General features: G+C 34.0%; 1 protein-coding gene across 2 annotated transcripts in view; it reads left to right on the top strand.

Moving 5' to 3' along the window:
- Lnx2 (ligand of numb-protein X 2) overlaps positions 1–20061 on the top strand; it is a 68879-nt gene that overhangs the window by 20105 nt on the left and 28713 nt on the right. For both annotated transcript variants that reach the window (XM_071611588.1, XM_027928981.3), the window contains one exon: positions 11502–12019. In XM_071611588.1, the coding sequence (XP_071467689.1) occupies positions 11613–12019 (407 nt within the window). In that variant the 5' untranslated portion in view covers positions 11502–11612. The remainder of the gene's footprint in view (positions 1–11501; positions 12020–20061) is intronic.

Raw genomic sequence — 20061 nt, forward strand, 5'->3', positions numbered from 1 at the left:
CCTGAGTAGCTAGAATTACAAGCAGGAGTCACAGTGCCTGGCTCTAGGACATCCATTCTTAAATAGTTGGTTTTTTTGCCCCCTTTGTAGTGCTGGGGATTGAATCCAGGGTCTTATATGTGTTAGGCAAGCACTCTACCACTGTGCTACATCCCCAACTCTTTTGAGACAGGGTCTCTATAAGTTCCCAGCCTGACCTCAAATCTGTGTCCTGAAATTCTGTTGTACTCCTTGGAAAAGACCACTGACTACCATGGGTACTTGTGTCCAACTTCTGCATTGAATGAAGACTCTTGATTTATTTCTTTTCTGAGCCTTATCATTGTCTTCTTTTTATTTAGCATATGGTTTCTAATAAGTTTGATTTCTGCATATCCAGCCTATAGCAGAGTAGCAACAACAAACAATAAGTCATATTGTGTATGTAACCAGCAGGGGAAAAACAAGTGACAAAATATTAAAAGAGGTGACTGGGTAGAAAAAGTAGATGTAATTGAGGTGCTTTTTGTGGAAAAGTCATGGATAGTTATAATGAAACAGAGAAAGAGTTTGTGTCTAGTTTGAGAAAATAGAGAGGTACATAATATAAAGAGGCTTGGAGAAGATAGTGGGAAGGGTAAGAGGTACATAGTATATGTATGTTGAGGGGGCAGGACACACAGCCGGAATAGGCTGGAGGAGCAGAGTGTAAGAGAGAAAGAATGGAGAGATAGCAAGAACATATTTCCAGGTAAGGGACAAACTCAGTCATTGTGAACAGAGAGATTTAAGAATGGTTTGCATTTGGCATCTGGCTACAACATAAAGTTTGGAAGTGACATACAGACAGAGACAGACATGCATTGTTAAAATGCCTGTTGAAGTCAGGAAGTTGTAAGTAGTTTGATGTAACCAAAGCATGGAATGCATAGGAAAGGAAACTAAGGGTGAAGTCAAGCTTGGAAGGTTTGAGTACCTCGTTGAATAATTTGGCTTATATTTGTAGAAGCAATTGGAGGCTACAGAAGAGTGTTCAGGGGTAATAATAGCATTGAATTTTGGGTACTATGTTTCAAAGGAAAAACCAGTGAGGGAAAAAACTTTTAAGTGACTGCTAAAAGAGCAAGTGCAACTAGTATCTCAGACTTAGAGTAGTTGTGGGGAGGCATCAGTAACTCATGGGGATACAGAATCATTGGGAACATGGACTGGAAAATGAGGCAGAGAGTAAGAAGGTTTCTCTAGCTGGTTAGTATAGAATATGGATATATAGAAATTCCATAGAGGAAGAATATCATTGAGAAATAGAGTCAACCGTCTATGACCTGAGTTTATGAGCCAGCCATCAAAATATTTGTAAAAAAAAAAAAAAAAAAGAAAGTTCTAAAAGTCAAATGTTGAATTTACTGGATGCTAAATATTACACTAAGTTCATGCAAAAAAGTGCTGTATAGGCATTGCAATAGGTTATAGGTATAAGTATTCAGGGGTGATTTAAGGTACATGGGAGGATATGAGTAGGTTCTGTGCAAACCATTATCTCGAATAGAGACCTGAACATTCATGAATTTTGGTATCCTCAAGGGGTCCTGGAACCAATTTTCTGTGGATACTATGGGACCACTGTAAAGACACTTTTTTTTTTTTTTAAAAAAAACAACAAGTGTGAGTCAAATACTTTGTGACTATTGGGAGAAAACTACAGTTAGATCCATGCTGCATATCAATCAAAATAGAGTGATAATATGTTTTTTAAAAATTATATAAAGAGGAAAATAGAGGCAAATTTTTATCTTTTTATAAACAAATTATAAAACTTTTAAATAGAGGAAAAACTCAAAAAGGGGAAAATGAATGGATTTAACTGCATGAAAATTGACAACTTCTTTATGCCAGCAGATAACTAAATGAGAAACAAGAGACTTGAGAAAAGTAATTATAATAGTGTGATATAGGGTTATATAAAACACTGAATTAATATTAATTGATGAGCTAAACACTGCAATTAAGTAGAGGAAAATAGAGCCAAGTATATAAAGAGGCATTTCACAAGAGAAATAAGATAGTAATCATATATTTAATTTAACTAGCATCAAAAAGATGCAAATTAAAAGAAAGCTGAAGTATTACTTTTTAAGTGTAAATTATATTTATAAATACTAAAAGAAAAAAATTAATCAAGATTATAACAATGTAGAAGTTAGCACACTTATACATGTTAGTAGGAATCAAAATTGTGTTTACCATTTTGGAAGGCAGTAAGTCAGCAAAGAATGCTATTAAAAGAAAGTGAAGTAGAATTGGGGTTTGAGGAGTGGCCATTTGATTTAGCAGTTGGACATTCATGACCACAATAAAGCCAACTTTAGTGGCTGATGGAGATGGAAGCCTTTTGAGTTGAGTTGGAGACTGCAAGCTTTTATTTCAAAAACAATGCTGGGAAAAAGGATAATAATTGTAGAAGAGTGATTTGTTTTTATTTTTAAAAGTTGTTGACATGAACTTCATTAAGTGACATGAAAAAGAGGTTTAAGATAGATGAGGCAAATGACAAAGGACTATTGAGCCCTGGTAGAGGAAAAATTAACCTAAGAAAGGAGAGGGAGAGTTCTGATGCAACATTAAGGGTGTATATTGATACAACTAATAAACTTGTCTGTAGGGGTGAAAAGTGTTTTATTAATTGGGGTGGGGTATTTCCTCTGATAGTCTCAATTTCTCCTAGACTACAAAATTTCCCCCTTTTCCATGTAGTATAATTTCTCAAAAGAATTGTATATGCTCTAATTGCTCCCTTGAGATTCTCTATTTTGCTCTTACCACTCCAGCAAAACCCTGTATCAAGGTCACCAATGAATTCCACATTGCTAAATCCAATGCTTAATTCTCAGTCTTAATCTTATTTAACTTGCCTGCAGGATTTGACACTGTTGATTATTTCCTCCTCCTCTAAACACTTTTATTTGTTTTGCACATCACTCTCCTCGTTTTCCTCCAAGCACAATGGCTAGTATTCCTCTACTTGGTTCCTCCTCACCTTACAGATCTCATAATATGGAAATGTCCCAATGCTGAAACTGCAGACCTTTTTTCTTTTACTCATTCATTCTCTCTTGGAGATCTTTTCCAGTCTCATAATGTACCATATTATCTACACACTGATGTCTCCTTAATTCATAGCATCATCCTGTTCCTTTTTGAACGGGACTTAAGGATATAATTGCCTATTCAAATAGTGTCTCTTAGAGGTCTCCTAGGCATTGTGGATTTCACGTGTCCAGGTAAGTTTAACCATCAAACCTGCTGCCTCTTATAGATTTCTGCATCTCTGTTATGCTAGTTCTATCTTTCCAGTTTCTTAGACCAATAATCTTGGAATTGTCCTTGAGTCCCTCCCCCCAACCCTAAATCAGTCCATGATCATTTTGCTCATCAGCAATTCATGTACTGTTTTTCAGCACATCATCACTTTTGCCTTCAAAACACATCTAAAATTGCATTTTTTTCCTCACTATTTCAACTATGCCCATTATGATTCAATCTAACTCATCTCTTGCTTGGAATATTTCACTGGGCTTCTAATTGCTTCTGCCTTTGACCCCTTTAAATTTTTCTCAACAGAGTGGTCAGTGGTCTATTGAAATTCTTACTTGGAGCAAAAGCAAAAAATTTTTAAGGCTCTGTAAGAGTTAGCCCCATTTATCTGTTCTTTCTATTTTGCTCATTTTGTCCACAAGAGCCTCCTTACTGTTCATTGAACACAATAGGCACATGCTTAGATCATGAAGGCTTTGACCTCATCGGTGGATTAACCCATAAATGGATCATTATTGATCATCCTAAAGACTTTACATAATATATTCTCTTTATATTTCTGGCCTGACAGTAAAATATTTTATTTTATTTTCAATTATGTAACTTTAGGCAGTTATAAGTAATATTTATGTTATATCTGAATCTGATGATGAATTACAATAGAGTAATGATTTTTTTCTCAGCATTAGAACTATACTCACAACTCATTTTAATGAATTAAAAAGCTCTCTGATAGCAGGTTGGAATCATTGTGGATAAATACCAAGGCTGACAAAGCTTTGGTCCATGCCCCTCAGGTGATTGTTTATTTGGCCTAAGCTTGAGAAAGGACCAACATTTAGCCCACTCAGTGATAGTCTTTTGAGATCTGGTCCAAAGTAATTTTTGAGATGATAATTGTTTAAATATATAATTTTATATATAATATATAAATGTAAATGTAATTTATATAATATTAAATTATATTTAAATAAATCTAAATATAAATTTATATAATGTGTAAGTATAAATATAGTATAAAACAAATTTTTACAATATAAATATATATGTAATATAGAAATCTTATATAAATCAAACCATCTATTTGTGCCAAAATCCCATATTATGTATAAATTTTATAAATATATACGAAGTTTATATATAATGTATATAAATAATATATAAAATATTTTTAAAGTTATAATGAAGAAATGGAACATCTTAAATAAGGTCTTTTTTTTTAATTATTGGTGTTTCTGATTCACTTTGGAAACTGCAGTATTTAAATTTCTTACATTTCCCCATAGTTAAGATAATGAAGTCTGGGAACCTTAATTATTTAGTGATACTACCACCATAAAACCTATCCTGACTTATTTAGTTCCACTTCATTTGTTTGATCACAGAATAGTAATGTCCTGCTGATTCCTTTGCCTTTATGGGGGGAAATAAATTGAAAAGCTTATTCTTCTATTGCTTTAGATTTTTATTTTTAATGAAAAAAAAATGATTGACTCTGAAATGAAATCTGCCATTAGAAACCATCTATTTGTGCCAAAAACAATTACCTGTTCTTGCCTTTGAAGAAACCAGTCAACTAACCAACCCTCATGGTCCTTCAGATGAGTGCAGCAACATCTCCTAAAATAGCCCCTTTTCTAGGAACCAGTAGAGAAAATTACTTTGTCTTACAACATTGTCATATCTTATATTGCACTGCCAGGAGGATTCCATTATTTATCTTGAACTACTCCCTTGTACATGTATACTGTGAAAATAAGAATTTTCAGTTCAGAATATTTAAAATGTCTATTATTATAATGACAAAAACAAAACAAAATAAAAAACAACAACACAAACTTCCCAGACAGGCTATGGATTTATCATTTGATACTGGATAGCAGTAAGAGAAAATGTTTGTTCTGTTTTAGGTCAAAATGAAAGGAATGTGTGTGTGCTCAAAGCACATTTTAAATAAGAATTTATCCATCACTTGAAAATAAATGTGTTTTTAGGACTTAATGTGGAAAGAGTTAAACATTTGAAAGCATTCATCCATAGAAGAAAAGAGAAGGTATTGATTAAAATTTGAACCCTTGTCTTCAAATGTAATTAAGGAAGCAGTTAAATTATTTGTGTATCGAGCACATAAACTTAACACAACAATAAAACTAAACCAGTGAATATTGTTAGCTACTTTTACCCTCCACCCTGCATCTTTTATGTATCATGTAACACTTGGGAATCTGTGGCATTCTTCCAAGACATCAGGAATTGCCTCCACTCAGCTGGCTGGTGAAGAATGCTCTTGAAATGAGCCATGTGCTGTAGATGCTGTAGGATTCTGGCTTCCCTAGAATAAGGTTCTTTCCACAGAGGTCTCTTCTGACTGGTAGGAATTTGTCTGGATACTTAACTATGTAGAAAAGCTTTGCAAGCCACTTGGCATATTTGTTTTCTGAAATAATTTTTATGTAAGTTCTAATTTTAAAGTTCTCTAAGGAAACATGTTTTAGGATAATTTCGAAAGTATAACTTTAGTCTAACATCTGAAGGTAGGGATTAGGTAGGTAACTCAGTATGGGATTTTATTTATATCCTTTTACATTACATTATATAGCAAGTAGGGCTCATCTCTGCATTTTACTCTTTTTAGTTTTTTTTTTTTCTTCACTATCGTCTGGTCTTTCATTCAATATGAATTGATTACAGTGGTTGAAAAAGAAACAATTTGAGACTCTGTTAAAAAAAAGTTCCTTTCTTCTTACTATATTTTTTATTTTGGGAAGAAAAGTTATTTTTTATAAAAATGCTAATCTGATGGGTTTGTCGTTTCTTTACAAATGAATATTTGAACACTTAGTGCAATAAATATGCTTAGATTTAAACAAAAACTCTTTAGGGTATTCAGTAATGTTTTATAAACTAAACTCTTTATTTAAAATAAAAGATTCACATGCAGTTGTAAGAAGAAATAACCCAGACTTATTACATGTTCCTTTTATGCCTTTCACCACCAACGGTAATAGTAACTTGCAAAAAAATAAAACAAACAAAACTATAGTACAATAGCACAACCAGTATATTGATATTAATACAGTCAAATTATAGGACATTTGCATTACCACAGGGACCTTTCCTGTTACCCTTCTCTCCACCCTTAACTCTTGGCATCCACTAATCTATTTTCTGCTCCTATAATTTTATTCCAAGAATCTTATAGAAATAGGGTAACGTAGTATGCAACCTTTTAGGTTGGCTTTTTGCAGTCACTTAATTCTTTGGAGACTTCTCAGGTTACTGTAATATAAAGGAAGCAGTTAAATTATTTGTGTATCCAGCAGATAAACTTAACACAGCAATAAAACTAAACCAGTGAATACTGTTAGCTCCTTTTATCCTCCACCCTGCATCTTTTATATATCGTGTAACACTTGGAAATCTGTGCATCAGTGTAGTTCATTCCTTTTTATTGCTGAGTAGTATATTTCATGGGATGGATATATATCACAGTTTAGCAGCCTTCCACCTATTGATGATCTGGTTGTTCCTAGATTCTGGCTAGATTCTGGTTGTTGTACATATCTGTGTGCAGGTTTTTGTGTGAGCATGAGTTTTAATCTCTGGGTTAAAAGCCCAGGAATACCGTTGCTAGGTCATATGGTAGTTGTATGTTAGTTTAATAAGAAACTGCCAAATTTGTCCAGAGTAGATAGAGATCCTGGCCAGAAGGTTTGACTGCTTCATTTATTTATTTGTTAAAGGGGCAGCTGTCAAAGCTGGTATGTGACACAATAAAATTTTCTTGAGGTGATACAAAAGCAAGGACACTTTTTTTTCTTCAGGCTTCTGAAGATTAAAGGGAGTAATGCTTTATTATATGTAAATTAGATGACAATGTACAATATATTGATTACTTTGAAGTGCTAAAAATAAATGCTCAAAGTTTTCTTGTATTTATTTTATATAGTTTTGTATTTCTGGCTCAAATATGAGCTAGGAAAAAAATTTTGTAGTGCATAGTAAGTGCAAGAAATAGGAATAAAAAATGCAAAAAGGACACTATCTGTGCTCTCAAAGAAAAGAGGAAACATATAAGCAAATATACAGCATGGAAGGTGCTGAAATAAAGGTGTGTGTGTGTGTAAAGAGCTGCAGGAGCCTAAGGGAGGGAGGTGCGCTGAGGGGGAGGAGTTTGCCAGAGGGATTGAGAGGGTGTTCTTCCACATAAGGCACTGATAAGTCACAGCAGTTACAAATGTCTAACCTTACTTTTGTGGTAGCTCTTAGCTCATCATCTTTTTTTCTGAGCTGGATCTCCTAGGCTAGGGCCAGTGAGGACTCTTTAAATCTGAGTCAAAAGCAATATCAAGAGAAATTAACTGAATGCTATTTAGTTTGTATATTAGTTTGTATATTAATAGTGAACTGTAGTTCTTTCTGAAATCTTTGACGTACCAGGATATTCTTGTCCCCTAAACCAGGAAGAGTGAACATGTTAATCATACCTGGGGTTAAGTAGTAAGCAGTGACTTATAACTTCCTTTCCATTACACTGGCTACTTTTCAATATATTATTTAAAATGTGTTGTAATAATTGAAGCCAGTTTAATAGGTTTTTTTTCTTTACTACTCTTAGAGTATTGCTAAACAGATAATGTAGTTTGTAAAGACACATTATGCTACATTTTGTCTCTATATTTTGAGAAATGTTCAAGACTGAATGACTTGTATTTTAATATCTTAAACTATGCTCATAGATTCTATATATAATAATTAAAATAAAAATTATACATAAACTTGGGCAGATAAGATAGATATTGATATATAATTTTGGTCACCTAAACTTACCAAGAATTAGAATATAGTTGTGCAATTGGTCATTCAACATTATTGAGCTTCTTTTTCTTCTATGGAAGCCCCAACTCTTAAAGTTCTTTATCTGTTTTCTGTTATTATAACAAAATACATAAGGCTGAATACTTTATTTTAAAAAGAGATTTATTTAGCTCACAGTTTTAAAGACTAAAAGTCCATCTGTTTGGCCTAGGGGTCAGCTCCCTCAAGCTGCATCACAGTATAGAAGAGAAAGGAAAAACAACTGCTTGCTGAAGGGTGACATGGTGAAATGGGAATCCAGAGAGAGTCAGGGCCAGGCTTGCTCTTTTTAAGGCAATTCTTGTGGGAATTAGCGAGGGCCCTTGGAGAACTACTTTAATGCCTTCTGAGTATTGTACCCCAGTGACCTAGTCCCCTAACACTGGGCCCTACCTCCCAAAGACCACCACCTCCACACCTCCACACTAAGGACCAAGCTTCTAGTACCTGAGCCTTTGGGGGACACATGCAAACCAGGGCAAGTTCACAATTTAGAGCCCCTACCAAAGGAGTAGTGTGAGGCAGTGCAGTGGACTTCACACAAAGCAGAAAGAAAATTATCTACCCAGAGAAAGAAAACCACAAAAAGAGAGAAAGTGGTCTTCGTGGGACCAGGATGTCTTCCCCTATACAAAATTTACTCACGAGATACCTTTCCTCTTTACTGTAATAATATCTAGAAGCAAGAAAGAAAGGGTTTTTTCTTCTCTCTCACTAATTTTGAGTTGTTTGGGCACATCATAAAATTTCTCAGAACTATTATTTCTTTAATAATAGTTAACATTTATATTGCATCTGTTATGTGTTGGGCATTGTTTTAAGCGACACTTTTACTTTTTATTGAGATAGGCACTGTTATTAACCCCACTTTTCACTGGAGAAGGAAACAGATCAAACATAAGATCACAAGGGTAGTAAGTGACCAACCAAGGACTTTGCCCCTCAGACCAGTTCTGGGTCTGTGCTCTTACTTCTTGGCCGTAGGGCCTCACAGTTCAGTTTCTATTTAATGTTTGTTTCATGGTAGCATAGAGGTATTTTGGGGGTGGAGATAATGCAATTTTTTGGTATTTTAAATAAGAACATGTTAATTTTCCTCATGAAAAGATTTTGTGATAAAATAAAAATAAAGAACTAAAGTTAGAGATTTAGAAATAGCTAAAATAGTCTTAAAATAAATGCTTTCTTAGTCATTATGTGGGAGGCTAGAACTGCAGTTCATTTTCTTGAGGAAAAGAAAAATTAAACACTCAAAACAAAGCGAAGGATATGTGAACTTTCTTGCTAATTGAGAGGGAAACAAGAATCTGTAGAAATTCTGTATTAGAATACTTAGTTTGAAGCAGTCCATCTCCTGAGATACATGATGTTTCTCTCCTTAATCTCATTCATATCTTGCACTTTTTGGTACTGGGGATTGAACAGGGGTACTTTATCTCTGAGTTTCAGTCTATCCTCAAACTTGACATCTTCCTGCCTCAGCCTCCTAAGTCAATGGGATTACAGGTGTACACCACTACACCTGGCTTACACTAACATTTTAAAAAGTCATAATGTTCAAAAGGGCAAAGAACAAATCCCATATAGGTTACCAAATAAAAGAAGGCTTGGCTCTCTTAATGTTGGTATTTAGACCACAGGTTATTTTACTAGGATAGCTTTAAAAATCATGATTTATCTAAGATCAGGTCAAACTGTTCTACCAGAATTTTTTCCCAATCCCCTTAAAACTCATGACCATTCTTGTTACATCTATTAAAATGTAATGTTTTAAAATAAACGCTCTAAATAAATAAAATAGTAAATATCTGTATGTGATTGGAGGAAAATTTAATTATTGAAATACAAACACTAGTAGAATCAATAGGTTATCTTACTCTTCCTGTCCTTGGGCAGGGATACTAAGTTTTTGAGTTCCCCTTTCCCAATGTATGTTCTTTGTCTGAGATGTTTTACCTGCTTCAGGTTTCCTTAGTGTTTTGTGCACCTTCTAACCCCTGTGACTTGTGAAAATGTAACTGATGCTACTAGCTGATGCTATTGTCTTGCCCCAGATGCCCTTGTCCATTTTTCCTCTCTGGTTAATGCTTCCTGTCACAACTCAGCAGTCTTTGTTTCTTCCTCTTTTAAAAGTATTTCCAGCCACAAAGCCAAATGGAATTAAATGCCAGTTCTCCTCATCTTTCCCACATTCATACAAGACCCTGTGTGTCACTTTCTTTAGAATACTTATTACACAGAATTTTAATAGCTGGTTTTCTTAACTGTCCTCTTCCTCTGCCGGGCTTCAGTGTTAAGCATATACTGGAGACTCTGTAAATACTTACAGAAAGGATATGAAGAGCTGCTGCCTTTGGATTGGAAATGTATATATGTACACACACATATATATGTATATACATATATACATATATACGTATATACATATATATGTATGTTTTGGGTTTTTTATTGTATCAGGGATTGAATCTAATTTTTTAACCCTTGGTGCTTCGGCAGTAAGAAGTATGGAAGCCTTTATATGAGGGGAATGTTCCCTACTAGGCATGTACTAACCTGAAGGAGAATGTTGTGAGAGTCTTGTGTTGGCGAGAATATACACACTCCAAGTAAGCAAGACCTAATGAAAGTATGGAATAATGTGAAGTAGAATTGAAATTTACCACATGTCTTATTTAATTGAATTACAGCAGATTTTTTTTTCCATTTAATGTAATAAAATAGTATTTTACCTAACAGTTTGTACAGATGTTTATATGCTATGCAGATGTATCTTTCTATAATCAGTTTTATATGAGGGAGAATATTGAAATCATGCTTTGAAGTTTTTTCCCACAGTGCAGAGCAAAAGGTCACTTTATTAACAAACTGAATTATCCTTAAGACTACATTTCAAACACACTATCTTTTGTATAGTACCAAATCAGAAGTAAGAAGCGATGGCTGGGATGGCAAAAATAAATGTATTAACATAATATACCACAGAATGCACTGTTAGAATATTATGAAGATTAATTGACTTTAAAACTATCATTGGACAGTGAAATATTTGGGGATTTCAGTCAGTAAAACAAATTGATTATTTCTTATGTCATACCATATAACATGGTATCTTTGCTTTTAATCACAAGTTCTTTTTTCATCAACATCTTAATAGTGTGTAAGTCATTCTTAGCTATGAGGAAATTAATTTATTTCATAAATTATGAAATAATTATCTTTATCTTTATGGCTAATTTGTTACCTGATCTAAACTTTAATTTTGTACTAAAAATGTTAGTAATGCTATATTCACTGTTTTAAACCTATTGATTGATACTGATTACTTTTTTTTGGTATTGTTTATCTAGAAAAACAGATTTTGGCTATAATCAGATACATCCCTGTCTATTCAAGGAATACCAAACCTCCAGAGGAAGTCTAATATATGAGGGTACAGAAACTGCATCATTTGATTCAAAATGGGAACAACAAGTGATGAAATGGTGTCAGTGGAACAGACTTCCTGTTCTTCCCTAAACCCCCTGTGTTTTGAGTGTGGCCAACAGCACTGGACAAGAGAAAACCACTTATATAATTACCAGGATGAAGTGGATGATGACCTCGTTTGCCATATTTGCCTTCAGCCTCTGTTGCAGCCACTAGACACGCCCTGTGGACATACATTCTGCTACAAGTGCCTCAGAAACTTTTTACAAGAGAAAGATTTCTGTCCATTGGACCGCAAAAGACTTCATTTCAAATTGTGTAAGAAATCTAGCATTCTAGTTCATAAACTTCTAGACAAATTATTAGTTTTATGTCCATTTTCTTCAGTGTGCCAAGATGTAATGCAACGCTGTGATCTGGAGGCACATCTTAAAAACAGGTAAGCCAGAAATAGGAAAGAAAGACAAACAATTAGGTTTTATAAAAAGATTGTTGAAGCAAATAAACAAAAAATTGGTTAAAAACAGACCAAGCACCAGTAAATAAATAGACAAATCTAATACAATAAGTTGCATGGGATAATATTTAACTTGATGATTTATCAAAAACATGAATATAGAAATTATAGTGAGAAGCTAGTTTTATACTTACTAATATTTTTATTACTATAATACAAAACAAATTCAAATGGGTGATAGCTATAAATGTAAATATGCTTTTATCTAGTTTATTATCCTAAGAAAATAATCCAAAGGAAGGAAAATTTATATATAAAGATATTTACTGCAATCTTGTGTATAGTTTGTTAAATTGTAGTCAAAATAATTACTTACAAGTAGAGAAGCATTAAAATTACAGTAGTGTATCAATCCAGTAGGATGTTATACAACTAATAAAAATGGTAATTTTGTTGGAAAAATAAGTATGGAAATAAGGTGCATGATTTTATTTGCTAAGATCTTGTAGAGTCTATTCAGAGGCTAAACTGAACAAGAACTAGGAGTTGGAAAACTGGATTTTTTTTTTTTTTCTGATTAAAAAGCTTTTAAAGTGGTTAAGTAATTTAGTTAGCTGATTGGTGAATCTTTTTTTTAACTCATGTTTTTTCAAGATATTCAATAGTTTTTAAATTTTTTTTATTCTAATTAGGTGTATGTAACAGCAGGATGCATTTTGATTCATTTTATACAAATGTAGCACAACCTTTCACTTCTCTGGCTGTACATGATGTAGCATTGCACCATATGTGCAGTCATACATGTACCTAGGGTAATGATGTCCATCTCATTCCACCATTTTTTCTGCCCCCATGCCCCTGCCCCCCATTATGGATTAGCATTCACTTATCAGAGAGAACATCCGGCCTTTGGTTTTTTGGGATTGGCTTACTTTGCTTTGCATGATAGTCTCCAACTCTATGCATTTACCTGCAAAGGCCACATTTTATTCTCTTTTAATGCTGAGTAATATTTTATTGTGTATATGTATCACAGTTTCTTTATCCATTCATATTGAAGGGCATCTAGGTTGGTTCCACAGTTTAACTATTGTGAATTGAGCTGCTATAAACATTGATGTGGGCTGTAATATGCTGATTTTAAATCCTTTGGGTACAGACTGGGGAGTGGGATAGCTGGGTCAAATGGTGGCTCTATTCCAAATTTTCTAAGGAATCTCCATACTGCTTTCCTAAGTGGTTGCACCAGTTTGCAGTCCCACCAGCAATGTGTGAGTATGCCTTTTCCCCCCACATCCTCGTGATTGGTGAATCTTATAATTTGATTTCAATAAAAGATGATCTTTAAAATTATTTAAGCTATAGGAAGGATTAAAATATGAAAGAGAAGTCACTAGGTTTTATAAAAAGGTTTATAGGACCACATAAAATAACAGAAATAAATGTATTGATTTCTTAACTTCAAGGTAAGCCATTTGCACAGTTTGAATCTGTGGGTATCTTGATTGCTGTGAAAAACAATGCAAATACATCATAGTGCATTTAGATATGAGTCTGGCAGGCAATGACTTGTCATTAAACCAACATAAAATCATAGAATGAAAGGAGATTATCTAATCTTCCCCCTCATTTTACAAATGAGGAAACTGTCATAAAAATTTATAGCTAGTTTATGATAGAGTTAGACTTCAACTTTAGTATTTTTGTTTACCTTCTAATATGCCATGCTTGACCCTATCACAGACAGATCATGTGCCCTACTACTATACATATCCATGAATATACATGTTCATTCTGTTCCTAAATGGTATTGTAGTACTCATTAGAAATAATTAAGACATATGAGGAAAGAATGAAAAATAATGAGATGCCATTAAAATGTTAGAAATTGTAACACATAAATAAATAAATAAGAAGGATTAATGTAAATAAAGCATAATTCCAATTAAAAAAAAATGTTAGAAATGCTTAGGTTTACAGAGAAACTGCCTATATCTAAACTATGTTGTCTGAAAATGGAGGCCTAAAAAGAATAGGCTAAGGATTGGGAATTTAACTCAGTGGCAGTGTGCTTTCCTAGCATGTGCAAGAACCTGAGTTTGGTCATCGATCCTGAAAAAAGAGAAAATAGGATGGATAGACTTGAAAATGCATGTAGTTCAATCTTAATTTTCCTGTGTGTCTTTTGTCACCAGTAGGCTGAGCTTTTTATTTCTCTTCATAGTTCTATTCTTAGGGTATAAGATTCTTTTGTGCCTTTTTTTTTTATTATTTTTATTTTTTGGAGGGGGTGTGCTAGTGCTTGGGATTCAATCCAGTGGCACTTAACCACTAGCCAACATCCCCAGCTCTCTTTTAATATTTTATTTAGAGACAGGTTCTCATTAAATTGCTTAGGGACTTGCTAAGTTGCTGAGGCTGACTTTGAACTCGTAATCCTCCTGCTCAGCCTCCCAAGCTGCTGGGATTGCAGGTGTGTGCCACCATACCTAGCCTTTTGTGACCTTTTATCAATATTAATTATGAGATTTAGAGGAACCAAACAAAGTCTTAATTGAGAGAAGTGAGTTAAAAATTTCTTAGATTTTTAGGAATATTCATTGAACTAGTATGCATATAAGAATTTAATATAGAGTATTTTCTATTAAAACATTTATGATGCTGATTTTAAAAATTATGAATTGCAAACTATCCTTTTTATTTATAAGTTGATAAACAATTACATCTTTTTGGACGTTCATTTTCCAGGTGTGCTTATTAATATTTGAGGTCCGAATTTATTCATTTCCAAGGTATCTTAAACCTAAATGTGAAAGATACAATGTAAAGGTGTATTATTGGGAAAAGTGGTTATTTGCCTGCTATAAATAGTACAGAGTGATTACTAATACAAATATAAAATGTTAAATTATAAAAGTTAATAAGATTTTTGTATTCCATATGAACACAAATGATGACGATCTTGCCTTTCTCTGGTCTCAATTTAAAATGTTAAAATTCAAGTAGAAGTGTTTTATCTTCTAAAACTCAACTGTACATAATATAGTTCTTCATTCATTCATTCAACAGATATTGTGTACTGTGTGCTACACACTGTTCTGCAGACTGCATAATCCTGGCAAGCTGATAGCAAGTTGGAATCTTCTGGGTTGCAGATTCCTTTAGGATTGTGACTGTGTCTTTACTAGGCTTTGGATTCATTTGCTCAAAAGTTGACACTCTTCTAATATTTATTCAATTCGGTTGTTAGCCTGTGCTCTGGTTATCCAGTATTGGGAAACTAATCAGGCCAAATAGAGGGACATACATCAACAAGCATTTGATTCTTTGCACAGATTCTATGAGTTAGGAATTCAGACACGACACAGCAGAGATGGACTGTCAGTGCTGCATATCTAGGCCACATCTGGGAAAAGCATAAAGCCAGGGACTACAACAGTCAGAAATGGAGAGTCTCCTTCCAAGATGGCTTCTTTATTCACATGTCTGTCTCCAAGGTGGGGATTAATAGAAGCTTGGGCCCAGCTGGAGCGCCTACAGGTGGCCTTTCTGTATAGTGGCCTTGGAGTATTTAAAGTTTTTATGTAGTTGTTTAGTGTTCTTGTAAACAAGGCAGACATTTCAAGGCCTGGTATGATACAGCCTCAAGTCACCTGGCATCTCTTGTCTCTTTGTGGGAAACAGTGATAGAACCATGTAGACCCATCAGAAAAGACATTGACATCATCTTATGATGAGAAAAGGTAAAAAATGATTGCAGCTGTATCTCAAATCAACACGAAGTAGTAAAAGAATGATGTGCTGAGGCATAGAACATGATTGTTATGACTGTGGTGTCTTTGTACACAATCTTGTGAGAAATAGGTAATTTTTGTAAGTTTCACTAAAATTCACAGAATTTGAACATCAGCAACAATAAGTCTCATAAAAGTCATGTCTATCATGTACCTTTTGTCCTTGAATATTTAGGGTTTGAAAACCTCTTAGTTATTGGTAGAAATAGAGCATTAGCAATAGTTTATATAAATTTGGTGATTTAAAGTATTAGATTGCCTTCCCTATTTGAAGACATTCTCTTAAGAAATATGTTTCAAGCATGGGCCAGTGGCGCAATGGATAACGCATCTGACTACTGGTCAGAAGAAATATGTTTCAGTTTGAGAAGAGCTGACATTTTCCTCCTACAGTTAAAAGTAAAATATTTAGGAAAAATGAATGTTTCTAAGTAAAAGTACTCTTAATGAATTACATATTAGTAAAACAATGAAGAATTTAAAAAATGTAGACAGTGTCTGGCTTTGAATGAAAAAACAAAGTCTTTAAGAAATATTCTATTTATTATACTAAATATGTAGCATTTAAATCATTACTTTGTTATATTCTGCCAAGCAACATCAATAATAAAGCATTCTTCCTTACCTCTTTTAGCCTATTCCTAACCCACCCTCAATAATTTAACATTTAAAGATATAGTAATTCTAAATGTTAGTTTTTTTGTTGTTGTTAAATTGTGCATTTGCATCCTATTTTTCTTTTTTATAATTTTTAAGAAGGAAAAGCCCATTTGGTGAATTAGAGAAGGTCTCAGCATAGAAAAAACTTATTAAAGGTTTTCTCTCTGACGTACCAGCTGACTATCAGGTATCTTTTTGCTTTCGCATGTCCTTTGAAGGACAAATAAGTTGATTTTTATGAAGCCCAGTTTATTTTTTGTTTGCTTGTGCTTTTGTGGTCATATGTAAGAAACCATTGGTTGGGCTGGGGTTGTGGCTTTGTGGTACCGTGCTCATCTAGCACGTGTGAAGCCCTGGGTTCGATCCTCATCACCACATAAAAATAAATAAAAAAATAAAGGTGTGTGTACAACTGAAAAATAAATATTAAAAAAAAAAGAAGGCATTGGCTAATCCAAGATTACAAGGATTTACGCCCAAAAGTTTTATAAGCTTTTACATTTAGGTCTTTGATCTACTTTTAGTTAATTATTTGTGGGAGAACATAATGTGTATTATTCAACCCTTTAAATTTTATTGAGGCTTTTTTTAATGGCCTACCTCATGGTCTATCCTGGTAAATTAAATGATTCCATGTGTTCTTGAAAAGAATATGTGTTCTGCTATTGATAGATGGAGTGTTCTGTAGATGTCTGATAGGTGTAGTTGTTTTATAGTCTTATTAAAATCTGTTTATTCTTTTGTTCTTATATTTAATCGTTCTACCCATTATTGAAGCTTTCATTATGTTGAATTCTTTCTTCCTTAAATATTTGTTGTGTTTCTGGGGTCTGTTGTTTGGTGTGTTTATATTTATAATTGTTATATCTTCTTGATAGATCAGGCTTTTCTTTCATCATTATAAAATGTCCTTTGTCATTAAAAATTATTTTTTCTTCTAAAATCTATTTTGCTGAAACTAGTATGCCTTCCTATCCTCTTTTGGCTGTTGTTTATATGTTTGTTTGTTTGTTTTCTTTCCATCTCTTACTTTTGGCCCATTTATGCTTTTGAATCTGAAGTGTGTCTCTTGTGGGTAGTACATAGTGGGATTGTGTTTGTTTTGTTTCTTTATCTCATTCTGCCAATGCCTGGCTTTTGAATGGATATTTACTCTAATCAAATCATCAATTTAATTACTCATAAAGTGGCATTTATGTCTGCCATTTTGCTATTTGTTATTGTCTTTCTCTGTTTCTTTATTCCTCTGTTCTGTTTTTGTGTTAGATTTTTTCTAGTACATCATTTTAATTCTCTTGTATTTCTTTCTTTCTTTGCTTGTTTGTTTTTGTACTGGGAATTGAACCCAGAGGTGCTTAACCACTGAGCCATATCCTAAACCTCTTATTTTTTATTTTGAGACAGGGTCTGAGTTGCTTAGAACCTAAGTTGCTGAGGCTGGCCTAGAATTTGCAATGCTCCTGCCTCATCCTCCCAAGTTACTGGGAATACAGACATGAGTCACTGGGATTATAGGCGTGCATCACTGCACCCAGCCCCTGGTTATTTTAACTAAAATTATTTTCTCAGTGGTTATCCTGGGATTACAATTAATGTGTTTGTTTATAACAGCTTTATTCACAGAAACAGAACCAATAGGAGATTTCTTTTTTTTTCCAATTTTTTATATTTATTTTTTTTTAGTTGAAGTTGGCCTCAATACTTTTATTTTATTTATTTATATGTGGTGCTGAGGATTGAACCCAAGGCCTCACATGTGATAGGCGAGCGCTCTACCACTCAGCCACGATCCCAGCCCCAGGAGATTTCTTAATGAAGAGTTGGCTCCCATGATTATGGAGAGACTGAAAAGTCCCACAAGATGCTGTCTACTAGCTGGAGACTTGGGATAATCAGTGATGTAATTCAGTCTAAAGGTTTGAGAGCTAAAGGAGCCATGGTGTAAATCCCAGTTTTAGGCGTAGGAGAAGATGAGATGTCCCAGCAGTGTGAGAGGGGAAAAGGGACTATGTTGTCTTTCCTCTGCCTTTTTCTCTGTACAGATCCTCAATGGATTGAATGATACCCAACCATATTGTAGAGAGGTCTTTCCCTTATACTTTACTGAGTTCTCTGATTGAGCACTACCTTCATCTAGACCCACCCTCACAGACACACCCAGAAACAATGTTCAGTTTGGGCACTTACTCCATGGCCCATTCATATTGATAAAATTATCCATCAACACTAGGTATACAGAAACTTTGCATAATCACACACTGCTTCACAGCGTTTCAGTTAATAACAGACTGCGCATATGGCAGTGTTCTCATAAGATTATAATGGAACTGAAAAATTCCTATTGTCTAGTAATGTCATAGCCAATGTAACACTGGTGTAACGTATCACCATGTGTTTATGGTGATGCTCATGTAAACAGACCTACTGTGCTTCCAATCTTATAAAAGTATAACAGGTACAGTTATGTAGAGAACATAATATTTAATAATAAATGACTGTTACTGCTTTGCGTCTTTACTTTTTATCATACCTTCTACTTATTAAAACATATTTAGTTGTTGAACAGTATTCTGTGTTATGCCACCAGCAGCCTCATACATCTTGTTTGCCATATCTCGAGCACATCAAACGGCTACCTTAAGTAATTGACCTGGACCACATAGAGTTGTTGAGTGCACTCTGCAGTACTTAATGGTGCATTTCTCAGAACATTTCCCCATTAGTAATGATGCATGACAGTATGTACTTTTGTTTTCTCCTCCTCTTTCCTGCTGTTACTATTATGAAAACTTCATCTTTGTGTATTATGTACCCACCAACAAAGAATTCTAATTGTTGTTTTGTATAGTTGTCTTTAGAGCAGATAGGGAAAAAAATGTTATAAACAACAACAAAAAAAGGAAGATATGCTATCTTTTTATATTTATCCACCTTTCCTGGAACTCTTTATTTCTTCATGTGTATTTGAGTTACTGTCAGGTAAGCCTAAAGGACTCTTTTTAGTATTTCTTAGAGGGCAGGTCTGCTAGCAACAAGCTCTTTGTTTTTAGTTTATGTGGTAATGTCTTAAGCTGGTTTTTGTTTTGAAGGATAATTCTACTGGATATAGATATTCTCTTGTGCTTTCCATTTTAATTTTTTTTTAATTTTTAAATTTTAAAACTTTGACCATGTTATCCATGGCTGGCCTTTTAGCCTCTATGTTTTCTGAAAAGAAATCATCAGGATCTTATGAGGATCTTTTCCATGTGATAAGTTGTTTCTCTCTTCCTGCTTTGAAGATTCCTTTTCTTTGTTTTTTATCAGTTTGATTATGATGTGTCTACTTATGGAACTCACTGCTAGTTTTCTTACTTGGACTTTGTTGATCCTCTTAGATGTAGAAATGAATGTGTTGTTTTTTTTTTAATCAACTTTGGTTTTGATTATTTCTTCAAATACTCTTTCTGCTGCTCCTTCTTTTTTCTGCTCCTCATGGTACCCCACAGGGCCCTACTCCTTCCCCCCACCACCACCATTTTTCTTTCTGTGTTGTTCTTTTTTGTTTTCTCTCTCATTTTTCTTTCTGTG

This window comes from Marmota flaviventris, chromosome 4, assembly GCF_047511675.1.
Source record: "Marmota flaviventris isolate mMarFla1 chromosome 4, mMarFla1.hap1, whole genome shotgun sequence".
NCBI lineage: Eukaryota > Metazoa > Chordata > Mammalia > Rodentia > Sciuridae > Marmota > Marmota flaviventris.